The sequence below is a fragment of the Malaclemys terrapin genome, chromosome 12 (assembly GCF_027887155.1).
Source record: "Malaclemys terrapin pileata isolate rMalTer1 chromosome 12, rMalTer1.hap1, whole genome shotgun sequence".
Classification (NCBI taxonomy): Eukaryota; Metazoa; Chordata; order Testudines; family Emydidae; genus Malaclemys; species Malaclemys terrapin.
Window position 1 is genome coordinate 3329146 of NC_071516.1, and position 12824 is coordinate 3341969.

At 55.8% G+C, this 12824-nt stretch overlaps 1 protein-coding gene across 2 annotated transcripts; it reads right to left on the reverse strand.

Annotated features, from left to right (window-relative positions):
* Nucleotides 1-991: 991 nt before the first annotated feature.
* Nucleotides 992-12334, reverse strand: SDCBP2 (syndecan binding protein 2). Of its 2 annotated transcripts, none has more exons than XM_054046453.1 (9): nt 12233-12334; nt 6304-6381; nt 5810-5873; nt 5134-5243; nt 4238-4399; nt 3619-3794; nt 3351-3522; nt 2219-2310; nt 992-1412 (listed from the first exon to the last, which is right to left on the reverse strand). In XM_054046453.1, exons 2-9 carry the CDS (start codon nt 6355-6357, stop codon nt 1358-1360), a joined length of 885 nt encoding a protein of 294 aa, XP_053902428.1. In that variant the 5' UTR covers nt 6358-6381; nt 12233-12334; the 3' UTR covers nt 992-1357. The 2 variants fall into 2 exon arrangements, with proteins under 2 accessions (XP_053902428.1, XP_053902427.1); XM_054046452.1 differs by having other exon boundaries at nt 4238-4402.
* Nucleotides 12335-12824: the final 490 nt, after the last annotated feature.

Sequence of the window (12824 nt, forward strand, 5' to 3'; positions counted from 1 at the left end):
CAGGGCCCCCCACGAGAGTTTTCAGCAGCAATTCGGCGGCGGGTCCTTCACTCACGCCGGGAACCGCCGCCGAAGACCCCAGGCCCCCTGAATCCTCTGGGTGGCCCTGCTCTGAGCGACGAAACATTGCTAGAGTTAGGGCCTAGCCCTGCTGCCTGGACGTGATGTCTCGACCCGGAATGTCCATTCTGCTCCCGGGGCGCTAACCGGCTCTCGGGCCTGGGGCCCTGGGCAGTCAAACCCGAGCCAGGGATGGGGAAGCGGCGACACCCAGAGGGCCTTGTGCTTGATGGCTCAGCGGAGGCTTTCAGGCATGCCGTGCTGGTGGGGTGTGTCTCAGGGAGGGACTGGGGAAGTAGGAAGGCTGATAAAGCAGACAGGAGATAGGGCAGTTCTAGTTTAAGTCCTTGATTCTCAGTGGGGCAGAGGCCCCGCACAGCGTGGCTCTAGTGGACCATGGAGAAAGGAATAAGACTTCTTCTGACAGTGCTGAGTACGGCGTTCTGGGCCAGGACTGGGGACTTTATGCTGCATCGTGTTGGGACTTCAGTCCACCAGTCCCCACTACGCCCCTTTGGGTAGCAGCCTGGGTGTATTAACATGCGCCTGTCTTTCTGCCTTGAGGCCTTTCCCATTCTCACCTACTCTACCCATTAATCTGTGATGGGACAAACCCCCTCGGATCTGACCTGCTCTGCAAACATCTCCCTCAAGCACTGCAGCTGGCCCGGGATTTAGCTGAAGAAGAACTCATGCCCATGGTTCCCTCCCCTCACACACACACTGCTTGTCAAGTCCCACGTTGTGCAAAGAGGAACAAGTGCGAATGCATTGCTAGCCAGCCGCAGGGCTCACCCTTCAATAATAAACTACTTGGGGGCGGTATTGCACAGTGGCTTTGGCACACTCGATGCTGGAGTGGCCACTGAGCCATTCATTAGCTCCTAAACCTACCCTCACTTCCCTCGGTTTAAGAACAGGCAAATAGGAGCAGCTTTAATTTCGTTTATTAAAAGAGCTCTCTTTGTGTGGGTCTCGAAAGAGTTGCATCACATGACCTCCACCAGGGAGGCCCCCCAGATCCATTCACCTCGCTTCTGTGTATGTTCACCCGCATCTCTACCCACCTCCACCTCCCCACGCTCCGTCGGACACCAGCCGATTGGATGGACAAAACAAGTCTCAAGCTGTCCAGGTGAATGAATAAAAGATTAAAGGAAAGAGTTGGTCTTTGCTCTAGAATATCCCCCATAGAGATGCACCTGTTTTCCCAGGCATTGTAGGAAAGTCTTTGGTATATTGCATTTAATAAGAGGAAGGAAGATTCTCTGAGCTCCCGCTGACCAGGGGCCTGGCTTTAAGCATCAGGAAGCGAGTGGTCCATGGATGACTTGATCTGCCCCGGTGACAGCCTAGTTCGTAGATGGAAAAAAGGTCAGTTCGGAAGTGTTTGTGCAAAGGATCTGCCCAGCATCTTTACCTAGCACCCCTCCTCCTTCCCTTGGCCAGAGTCTACTTCCAGGACATTTTTTGGGGGGGGGGGGGGGCAGGAATTGACTCTTCCAGAACAGCACCAAAAAAAACTGTACTAGGTAAACCAATGTATGTAGTACCGAGTGCGCCAGGTGCTGTACAGAAAAGGAACATGACATGGTCCCTGCCTCGAACGGCGTCCACACTAACCATGCAATGTACAGAGGAAGGTGGAGGAAAGGGCCTGCAAAAACCCTGCGGAGGGAGCTGTGGGACTTCGCAGGAGCGCTGTTGGCGCCGGGGTTTTTTGGTTTTTGATCCTTTTAATTGAAAAGGGAAAGATGCCAGAGTCCAGCAGCGGCCAGCGGCCCCATTGCGCTAACCACCATCCAGAGGCAGTGTGGGATTTTTGGCACCTATGAAAGGCATAATTTGTTAGCAAGTTACAGTAATTAACCTGACCCTTGTCTAGCACCTGTGGCTGAAAGCGCTCACCACTTCACAACCGTGTTCATTTCAGTTCAGAACCTCCCTGCAGGGTCGGGAAGGCTGATCCCCAGTGTGCAAATGGGACCAGCGCAGCCTACACTGTAATAAAAGCCCCGGGGCACGGCCGTGGCTGGAGCCAGGGCTCTGAATTCTAACAGAACGCTATGAAGAGCTCACAGATGCCTCCAGCTGGGACGCGCCGGGCCAGGAGGCCTCACTTTGCCATTGTACGTGTGTGGGAAGCCAGTGTCCCTACCGTTTGACCATGTGCTCGTAGATCACTGTGGGGATGATGGTGATGGTGACGGCGTTACCAGCTGTAACCAGGATATCCAGGATTTGTTTGTCCTTGAGGGGGGAAGAGTTGAGAAACACGATATTACAGCCCCAGATACTGCACCTGCCAAGCGTTCCCCCCCCCCGCCCCCCAGGCAGAGCGAACGCACAGCTGCCACTCCGCTGTGCACTCCTGGAGCAGCACAAAGGGGACCTAGCATGGCCAGAGCGTAGGCCCGTCAGTTCCCTGCTAGGAGTGAGTTATGCATGCACAGGGGGTTATTTGCATGGACAGCTGTGCAAACCTAGCTATTAAAAAAAAAAAGTCAGCCTTGATTTTTTTTAAAACGTTTTTAACCCGGCAGCCTTTAAAACCAAAAGACTCACCCCCTAGAGGCAGCTGCAGGGACCTCCCACAAACCTCCCATAAAGCAGCCCTTATTCAGGCTGACAACACACCAGTTAACTTCACTAAATGACATGAAAAAAGACTTTGTTTCGCCCCACCAAGCCCCGGGCTGGGGCACGCTGGTCCCCCAGTAAAAGGAAGGTCTGGGAAGAGGGACCAAAACAGCCACTGAGTGTTGGCTGCAGCAAAAGACTCCAATTTATCATTTAATTTCTGGTACATTTAACTAGAGATCAGTTTCCTTCAGCCTCCAACCACAATTTTTTCTTTTAATCAACGAAACCACCTGGGGGAGATTTTCAAAGCCACAAGGGGGCGTTCGGGACCCTAGTCCCACTGAAAGGGGCTGGGTGGCTCTAAAAATCTTCCCCTCAAACTCCTCAGTACCCAGCTGCTCTGACTCCATCACAGTAATGGCCACAGGAAACACGTCAACAGCAGCAATGAACAAGGAGGCATCACCCACAGTGGCAGCGTCTCAGAACACTCAGTTCCTGTTTCTCCAGAGAGAGACAAATCTTCAACTGTAGGGCACCCAAATCCGTGCTTCCAACGGCTCCCCCAGAGAGGCGGGATTCTCCTGCTGTGGGACCAGGCCCCGAGCGAGGGATGGTCACAAGCTGGTCCCTTTCCTGGCCAGGGGCCTGTCTCCGGGAGTCTCCCGCGCGCACCCCTCCCAGCCCATCTCGCCAGGGGCCTTTACCTTCAGGCCGATGACATTCTGCCCGTTCAGCTCACAGATGTAGTGGTTGATGAGGAGGCCGTTCCGGGCTGCAGAGCTGCCTTTGGTGAGAGAAACGATCTTCCCCTTCTTGATGACAAACCCCACGTGCCCCGTGCTGTCCTTGTGCATCGTCACCGTGCGCTGGAAGGGCCTGGGGAGGGGGCACCGGGACACGGGTGGTTAGTCAGGACCTGACGCTCCGCTGAGGAAGCTGGACGCAGGCCGAGCGCCCCCCCACCCCACTCACCTGTCTCGCACGATCACGACGATTTTCTCCGGGGCGGCCTTTTTCAGGGCCCTGTTGGCCTTGTCTGTGCTCCAGCCAGCGCAGTCCTTCCCGTTGATCTGCAGCACCTGGTCCCCGAAGCGCAGCCCGACAAGGGACGCTGGGGAGTTGGCCTTAACCAGCTGCACAAACACCCCCTGCGGGAGAAGGAGTCAGACCGTCACATGGGCTGCACCGGGCATCCTGTGCCCGGGACAGCGCTCGCATCGCTCAGCGGTGACCCCTCCAGCTGACTGCAGAGCGGCTCAGCAAGGGATGCTGGCCAGGCCTCAGCTGGAAGGATTTGGGGCTGCAACGTGGGGGTTTGTGACAGAGGTAAAGGACCACAGCAGGCACTGCCGGGGCGACCCTGGCACCAGGCTGGCTCCAGGGAGTTTGACTCTTGGTACCCCGTCTCACGGTCACAGCACAGCAAAGTGCATCCTCAGACCAAACCGATCACTATCCCAAAGGGGTCCAGCTTCTCCTTGTACTATTCTCATCCAACCCCGAGGTCCCAGCCCCGGCACTCAGGAGCCAGGCCTGATGGGACCGCAGGGAACCCAAGGTGAGCGGTGCACACACTGGCCTCAGAACCCACCTGGTCGATGCTTTTCAGCTGGAGCCCAGTCTTCCCGCGCTCGTCCTTGCAGAGGTGGAGCTCCCGCAGGCCCGGCCTGATCTCTGCCCTGCGCAACCCGAGGTTGTTTCCCGTCAATGGGGCGACCAGCACACCCTGGGAGGAAGGGACCAGGGCCCCTGCCTGCTGGAGAATCCAACCAGGACGTGAACAATCTGAGCCAACTCAAGTGCAGATGGTCCATGGGGTGCAATGAGCGTGAGGGGGAAGACGGCATGAGGGCTGGTCCCTCACATGTGTCTATCACTGGAGTGGGCAGCGGGGGGCGAGGTGTGGGGGGAGATGGGAGACTCTCGGGTAGCAGAGCCAGACAGCAGAAGAGGGAGGGGACCCCGCCTACATATCCCCCCAGCCCCTTGCACCTCACAGCCATGGGCCAGGGATCAGGAAAGGTCTTTCTTCCAGAACAGCTGCAGAATGTTGCAGGTGCCAAGTGCAAGGCCCAGCAAGGTGCCAGGAGCAAAAGCCGGTGGCATCAGGAGTAACCAGTGGCTCGGGGCTGTGGGCTGTGTGGGAAGGCGGGATTCCAAGCGGTGAAGGAGACACGGATATGCCACATTCCCCAGAAATGAGGGACAGCCCAAAGTTTGGCATCAGCTTAATCCCCAAGAGCCATCTAGGGGCCAGCCAGGAAGTGAGACTCAGACTGGCTCTCCCAGGCCCACTCCTCAGGCACCAGACCAACTCCTTCTTGAAAGGGACTTCTGTTGGGGTCCGTCCCCTCCTCCCAGGAGACGGTACAGTGTCCGGCAGGGGTGAGGACGAGGACACGGCTTATTGGGGCCTAGGCCGTGAGTGGTGCCAGCGGGGGGACAGACAGACACAGTTACATTCTCTGGACAGACAGCGATACCTACGTTGCCACTTGCTGGGACCAGTGCTAAGTCCTTCTGGACCTCTTCACTGGAGAGCGAGAGCCCCATGTAATCCCCAAGCTCCGTGAGGTTTGGATACAGAACAGGTGGGGCTGAGGGGGGAAGAGAGAAGAACATTGTCCATTCAGAGAGCTAAGCTGACCAGGCACTGCCTGGGCCAGCCAGGGAGCTCGCAGCCCTGGGGCCCTGTCCTCCTGCCACAGGATTCGAGTGCCTCCCTCGAGATGAACAGCAATTACCCACGTCCTGCAGCCCCAAGACCCCGCAAGACAGAAGCCCTTAGCCCCAGCACCCCACTGCAGGACTGACGCTCTGAGCCCCGGCAGGTGCGCCCCAGTGCTCCAACTGCTGAACATTGTCATAGTTGGCTCGGAAGGTCAGTAAGTTTGGCCATCCCTGTCCTATAGCCTCAGGGCAAAGATCTGACCTTCCCCCAGACGTCCCCTCCCCCCTGCATCACCCCAAGCAGCCAGTTCACAGCCCCTCCTCACTGCGCCTGGCCTGAGAGGGAAGTGCCGCTGAAATTAACCCTTTGTTCACTGGGGAATAAGTGCTGTCCCCTGCACCCTGAGCCGCTATCGGAACCACTCTTGGGCTAGAAGACTGTCCCTCAAAACCGCCTCTCGTGGCGAGAGGCCAAGTCTCAGCTGGGACTTACCCGTCGCTGGCTCTGACTTCTCTGCAACCCCAGCCAGAGCCCTGGCGGCTGCATTCGCCTGAGCCTGGGAAGAGAAGACAGACTTCACTATGTGGGCCGGCAGTGGGCACGGCGAGCGGGCAGGGTTGGCACATTTTATCACCCCAGCTCCTGCGGAGCTGGGATTGTCCTTGCGCTCTGTCAGTGGCTGGAGCCAATCCACGCCTTCCCTTTCAGCACCGGGTAATGGGCTGGGAGACACGTTCTCAGGGCAGGGCGCTGGGAGACAAAGCTGAGCTGGTCACTGAAACCAAACCACAGGCAAGGCGGGGACCCTGCTCACTCAGTGTCCGAGGCCTTTGCTTGAAAAGGGACATAGCGCCTCGCTAGGCGCAAGGCCGTCAGGGCGCACCGTCACCGCCCCTCCACACGGACAGGGCCACACTGGAGCCTTGGCAGAAGCTGCTCCAACAGCCGAGCTTGGTGTCAATTGGACCCACAACCCAGCCTCTTACCTGCAAGGTTTGATCCACCTTCATGTCCTCCAGGGATGGGTATAGAGTTGACATGGCTGCTTCTTCCACAGGAACTACCTGTAAGAGGCATGCGAAGGCAAGGGTGAGACAGATGCTCTGGAGCAAACAGAGAGCAAAGGTTACATTCCTCCCGCCCTCCCAGTTCATTGTCAAACCTTATTCTGAGCCGCCTGATGTACCAGGGCAAGGAAAGGCCCAGCCTCTCGGGGCACAAAGCTCCACACAGTGCTGCATTAATGTCCAGAGTCAGCACGCTGCAGGGCCAGTCTACATGGGGCTGGGCAAGTACTGTCCCCCAGTTCCCAAGTTTCAGGTTCCAATGGGGTATGTACATGGCGCACAGCCCAAGAGGTCAGAGAGACCATAAAACACTCTTGCTGGAGTGTTGCTGGATGCAAGGTAACATTGCACTGTTCTTAGACTCCAGAACCCTCACATACCAGAACCAAAATCCAGAGAGAGACGAAGCAGGCTGCTCCCTAAGGCAGTGATGCACAACTCACCCCGGCCTTGCTTTAAGCTGTTTCTTTCTCTCCTGCACACTTTGCTACAGCACTCCCTAGCTTGCAAGCCGGACCAGGAAACCCCGTGCAAATTAAAATGACAGCCTACAGTTCCAGCAGTTTTCAAATACACCAGCTCAAAGCAAAACCTGAGCCTAAACCACTGTGTTTCACCTGTCTCTGGGCTGCAGCCACAGGAAGCTAATTCAGACCAGGTTCACCCATCTGCCGGAAACTGGCACCTGGCACAGTTTGGAACATGAACTCTGGGTTCTCTTAGCCAAGCTGGGCACAACTCAGCTCCCAAGAACCCAAAGCAAAAGCGATCAGTCCAACCATCACCCTGTAATCTGCTCAGCCTTCACGGGCAAAATGCCCAGCGGGGGCATGAGTGTAGGCTGGGATCATGGGGGACGGGGACACACACACTCTCTCTCTCTCTCTTCGGTGGAAATTGCCAGGGGAATAAGATTTTTGTCAGGCTGCATCATGCGTGGTTTAAATTCTTCCCTGGTCATGTCAGTGCCCTTGCCACCCCATGCAATTAAAACCATATGGTGCCCTCCTGCGGCTTGGGGCTCTCATTTTGTGTGCCTGTATCACATCTCCAATCAGCGCTGCAAGCTATTCATAGCCAGGTGGGGAAACTGAGGCAGGAGGTGGTGACGGGCCTGGTCCAAGGTTGCACAGGAAGTCTGTGGCAGAGCCAGGAATAGACCAACACCCCCGGACCAGCCTGCCATTCTAAGGACCACAGCCCTGGCTGGCTGGGGGGGGGGGAGGGCACCTGCAAACCAAGCGGTTCCTGCTGCACGAGACCGGCGCCATGCGTCAGACATTTGTTCTCTGTGTTTTGCTGGCTTCCAACCTCTGCTGGTAACTACCCAAGTTCTGTGGCATTAGCTGGTTGAACTGCTGTCTGAATAGCTGCCTCTGTGCCATTAATACCCACAGCATAAACAGGCAACGGGGCGGGCGCCTGCCCCGGAGTCCAATTTCCCCACAGCTGTGAGCCAACCCAGCCCCGGGAGCTCAGGGCACAGGAGGCCTGTGGCAGCAGGCCCGGCCCGTGAACAGATCCCATTCAAACAGGTTGGTCACGTGAGGCCTGGAACTGAGCTTTGGGTCCAGGCCAAGTTTCTGCAGCATCACATGATTGGTTTCTGCACATAAAAGGAAGGCGTCCTAATGCCAGAACATCTTAAAGGGACAAGACGCCGTTTCTCTCTCGCCTGGGCACCTCCACCACCCGAGAAGGCTGGCACAGCTCCTACTTTTGGTAATACTGTTATCTGCCCCCTGGCTCTGCCCCACCTTCAAACGCTTCGCCTGCAGGGTGCGCCAGTGGGCTTGTGACTGGGTATCTTTATGTCTATTATGCACACATGACGTGTGTGTGTATGTGTGTGTGTGTGTGTGTGTGTGTATGTGTGTGTGTGCGCACACGTGCGCAAGCACATCTGTCCCGCTGCGTGTGTGAGAGCGAGAGAGCCAGCAATGGAGCCTATGAATGAAGCACAGGGGAGGATAAGAAAATACTGTTCACAGCCTCAGCCCCTGAGCTCCAAAGACAGAGAGAGACACACACACACAAAATACAGCAGGTTATACAGTGAGTCTCTCTGACACACACACACACACACAGCACAGAGTACAGTCAGTCTCTCTCTCTCTCACACACACACACACACACCCTACCTACCTACCTACCTGCCTACCTTTTGGAAGATGTTTCGGGTAAATTCACATCCTGCTCCAAGGAAAATTCTCAGCTCAAATTTGCCAATTTGCCCTCACTGGCAAGACCTGAGTCTTTCAAAAAAATTCCCCTGCAGACTTTCACAGCCCAAACATTTCAGCCGGGCTAACAAGGCAAGGGAGGCAGGGGTGTCAGAAGGTGAAACTGACCATCGACACACGTGAAACGGATTAGTTACGTCCCTTGTCTGAGCTGCAAAAAGGACACAAACAATGTCACTAGTAAAATCTGGCTCACCCGCCCGCTCCGTTTGAGGTACTATTAGTAACACAGGCCAGGACACTTGGTAGGTCTGTTTTTATAGATATGGTATCAATTGGCATAGATCCATTAGAGTCAATTGGAGTGGGAGCTGGCCCACAGTTTTTACATTAACGTTGCCCTGGTACTTTTTTTTTTTTTTTTTTTTTTTTTATTAACACACACACACACTCGCTCTCTCTCGCTCTCTCTCTCTGAGTCCAGCCCTGTCTTTAAGGTATTCACCCTCAAAACAATCCTGTGCAGTAGGGAAGTGCTATTATCTCCCTTTTACAGCTGGGAAACTGAGGCACGGATATCATAAGTGATTTGCCCAAGGTCACACAGGCGGACATGGCAGAGTCACGATTTGCACCCAGGTCACCAGAGTCCTAGGCTAACAACCACTGGGCCAGCCTCCCTCTGTTCTACATAAGGCACAAATGGGGGCTATACAGGGATACCGGAACAAGCAATAGCATATTTCTGTGGCAAGTGATGGTCTGATGGCAAAGCACCCGTTGCTGTCAACTGCCGGTGGAAGCAACCTCTGCCAGCAGCCCCACTGGCGGGAGGGTGCTAGAGATTACAGCAGCCACCTGAGGTTTATCGCTGTGCTCTCCCAGCCAGGGTAGAGCTGTGACGGCTTCCCCCGAAGAGCCAAGTGAAAACCAGCTCCCACTCCCACCTCCCCCAGTGATATTGAGACAGGGCCCAGACCACAATGACGCGGAAAGCAACTGAGGAATCTCCCTAGTCCTACTCAGGTCTAATCCTGCAGGCTGGCCTCAGGCAAAGCTGCCATTGTCTGCAGCTGGAGTGATGGGAAACCCAGCAGGGAAGGAGCGTGGCGGCAGGGGAGGGGTGTGTGGTGGGGGTTACACACATGAGACTCCTGGTTTACTCAGCGGTGTAGCTTTACTTTCTACCTTTCCTGCGGTCTGGCCTGAACCGCCCCTAAAGATTCCGGGCCAAGTTCTCAGTGGGTGTAAATGCGTGCGAGTCTCCTGGTTACACCTGGAAAGAATCTGGCCTTCTGCACATTCCGACCCTACAGAACAAAAACCAGCCGCTCGGGCGCTCAGGCCAAGATCCTAGGTGCCCAACTCCCATTGAACTCACTGAAATACGGCTCTGAGCCTGAGTCCCTGCTGGTCACGTGCTTCCCTGGTGAGCCTGGTTTTCAGTGCCCCAGTGACGCAGGGGTTGGGTTTTTCCACCCACATCCCTAAGACACTATCAGCTGATCTAATAGCAAAGGCAAAGGCTATCCCTGCCCAGTTTATTGACTCGGTGACATCAGCCGCCCTTCTGGGCCGTTACTGCTCTGCAGGGCCGCGATTGCCCAAGTCAGGGATTAGTCAGAACCAACCAGACCATGTTCTGGAGTCGTCGCTTTATTTCCCCCCACTAGCAGGGCTCCCGCTTACAAAGGCATGTCTAGTGCAGCCCCTGGCTCTGAAAACACAACCCGAAGGTCAGGATCTCCCGAATGACGTGAACTGTTGGAATACATGTCATGACCATGGCCACTGACTAAACGGGCCAAGATCTCAGAACAGCAGCACACCCCTGAGACCAGAGAGAAAACAACCACCCTGGGTCCTGACGCCCCACACTCAGCCAAACCTCAGCCCTTCTGGAACACGGAAGTACCCGAAAACACTCAAGTGCCCAGGAGTTCAGAGCTAGAAAGCACAGACACAGCAGGAATTCATTAACTCCACTCACGGATCCAGCCAGTGAGGGCATCTGGAAAACAGACTCCAGCCTGATCTGCGTCAGTGTTCCCATCTTCCCCGTCCCTTGCACTAATCCTGTAGGAGAAACTTCAGGATCAAGCCTGAGTCCAGTGAAGTCAGGTGCTGAGTGACTCCAGTGGGAGCAGATTGGGCCCTCAAAGTGACTCCAGGGTGGATGAAAAATGTACCAGGAAAAAAAATTCCACCTCGTTCTATCACCATTCCGCCAGCTTTGCATGCGCAATAATAACCCTCAAGGGAAGCAGATCCCAAAGCCGAACGGAGTGATTGTCCAGCAAGAAGAACAGCAAGAAGAACAGCCCCCTTCACACAAGCCCCACAGGGTCCTCAGCAATTTAACACTATGGGGAAAAGGGCTCAGGCCACTTCCTCAACATGTGGAAATTGTTAGAATTCAGTTGGAGTCCATGGACCTAGGACAATTCACATCAGCTGAGGTCCTGTCTCCAGATGTTCCAGTGCTCTGCATGCACGGCTAGGCCCAGAGGTTCCAGTGCTCAGCACCCACAGCTGGGCCCAGATGTTCCAGTGCTCCACATGCACGGCTGGGCCCAGATGTTCCAGTGCTCCACATGCACGGCTGAGCACAGAGGTTCCAGTGCTCCGCACGCACGGCTGGGCCCAGACGTTCCCGTGCTCGGCCCCCACGGCTGGGCCCAGACGTTCCCGTGCTCGGCCCCCACGGCTGGGCCCAGACGTTCCCGTGCTCGGCCCCCACGGCTGGGCCCAGACGTTCCCGTGCTCGGCCCCCAGCAGCTCCCTGTGTGACTTGTCAGGCCAGCTTTTTGAAGGCGCTCAGCTCCCACTGTGCACCCAGGGTGTTGCTCCCTTTTGACAATCTGGCCCTCGGAGCCAAATCCTGTTGTGACATGAGCACTCGGGGCTCGCACTGCTCCCAGTGGAAGTGCTGCCACCATAGAGCAGAATCTGTGCCTATAACATCCTCAGTTAGAACAGGTGAAAGCACCTTGTCTCAGCCTGCTTGAAAAAACCAGACTGCATCCCGTCCGGCACCTGCCAGCCAGGAGAAACCCAGCTGGGCAAACCAACCTTTACTGCTCTGTGGAGTCGAATGCAGAGCTGGGCTGAACCCAAGCCCACAACAAACACCTGGGCTTGATTAGCAAACAGTAAATACCCCCAATGGCCCGTGAGGGGATGTTAGCTGGGGTGGGATCTGACTCACTACAGAGAATTCTTTCCTGGGTGTCTGGCGGGTGAGTCTTGCCCACATGTTCGGGGTTCTACTGATCGCCATATTTGGGGTCGGGAAGGAATTTTCCTCCAGGGCAGATTGGTAGAGGCCCTGGGGGGTTTTCGCCTTCCTCTGCAGCGTGGGGCCCGGGTCACTTGCTGGAGGATTCTCTGCACCTTGAAGTCTTTAAACCACAAGTTGAGGACTTCAATAACTCAGACACAGGTCAGGGGTTCGATACAGGGCTGGGTGGGTGAGATTCTGTGGCCTGCGTTGTGCAGGAGGTCAGACTAGACGATCATAATGGTCCCTTCTGATCTTAAAGTCTATGAGTCTATGATTCTAAGGAAACCGAACAGCCCAAAGAAGGAGCGGTGGGATGGGGGGAGACAGGTGAAGCTTAGCGCCCCCCCCCCCGCTCCCTTGCTGAAGGGGTGTCCCTCCTTACCTGACAGACAGCTCTGGAGCAGCTTTCTCTTCTCCAGCACACTCTGCCTTCCTCTTCCAAAGGTCTGTGATTTTATAATAGCAGCAAAACACAGGTGCTGCCTGCCTGGGAGGGGCGTCACCCCGTCAGCTGACGCCGTAGTCACCAGAGAGGAATTCAGAGCCCAGGAAACAGGCAGGTGCCGGAAAGAGGAAGCCAAGCTCCGTCCCTGCTCCACACTAGCAAAGTGTGCGAGGATCACCCAGGCCCAAAGCAAGGAGCATGCATGGAATACGTGCAGGTCTGAGACTCAGGCTCCAGGATTCAGGATCTGGCTGGAAGGCAGGTCTAGTCTGGGGGAACTGCTTCTCCTAGCCTATCTGCAAGGTCTAGGTCAGCCACTGGCGCCCCCTTGGGGAGGCAGTGTGGCCTAGTGCTGTGGGGACCAGGGGACCAGGGTTAAGTCCTGGTGCTGACACCCGCACTGTGACCTCAAGAAGTCACCTCCCAGCGCTACACTGGGGTTGCTGATACACAACCCTTCGCTCCCACGCTTCAGCGCAGTCGTTGAAAATTCTTTGCATCTTTGCATGTGACCATTTGGGACATTTTT

Coding starts and splice junctions, on each gene's coding strand:
- SDCBP2 (XM_054046452.1), bottom strand. CDS start 6,357: ATGTCAACTCTATACCCATCCCTGGAGGACATGAAGGTGGATCAAACC. Junction 3,523..3,618: donor GTCGTGATCGTGCGAGACAG/GTGAGTGGGGTG, acceptor CCCCCTCCCCAG/GCCCTTCCAGCGCACGGTGA. Junction 1,413..2,218: donor TACGAGCACATGGTCAAACG/GTAGGGACACTG, acceptor TCTACGAACTAG/GCTGTCACCGGGGCAGATCA.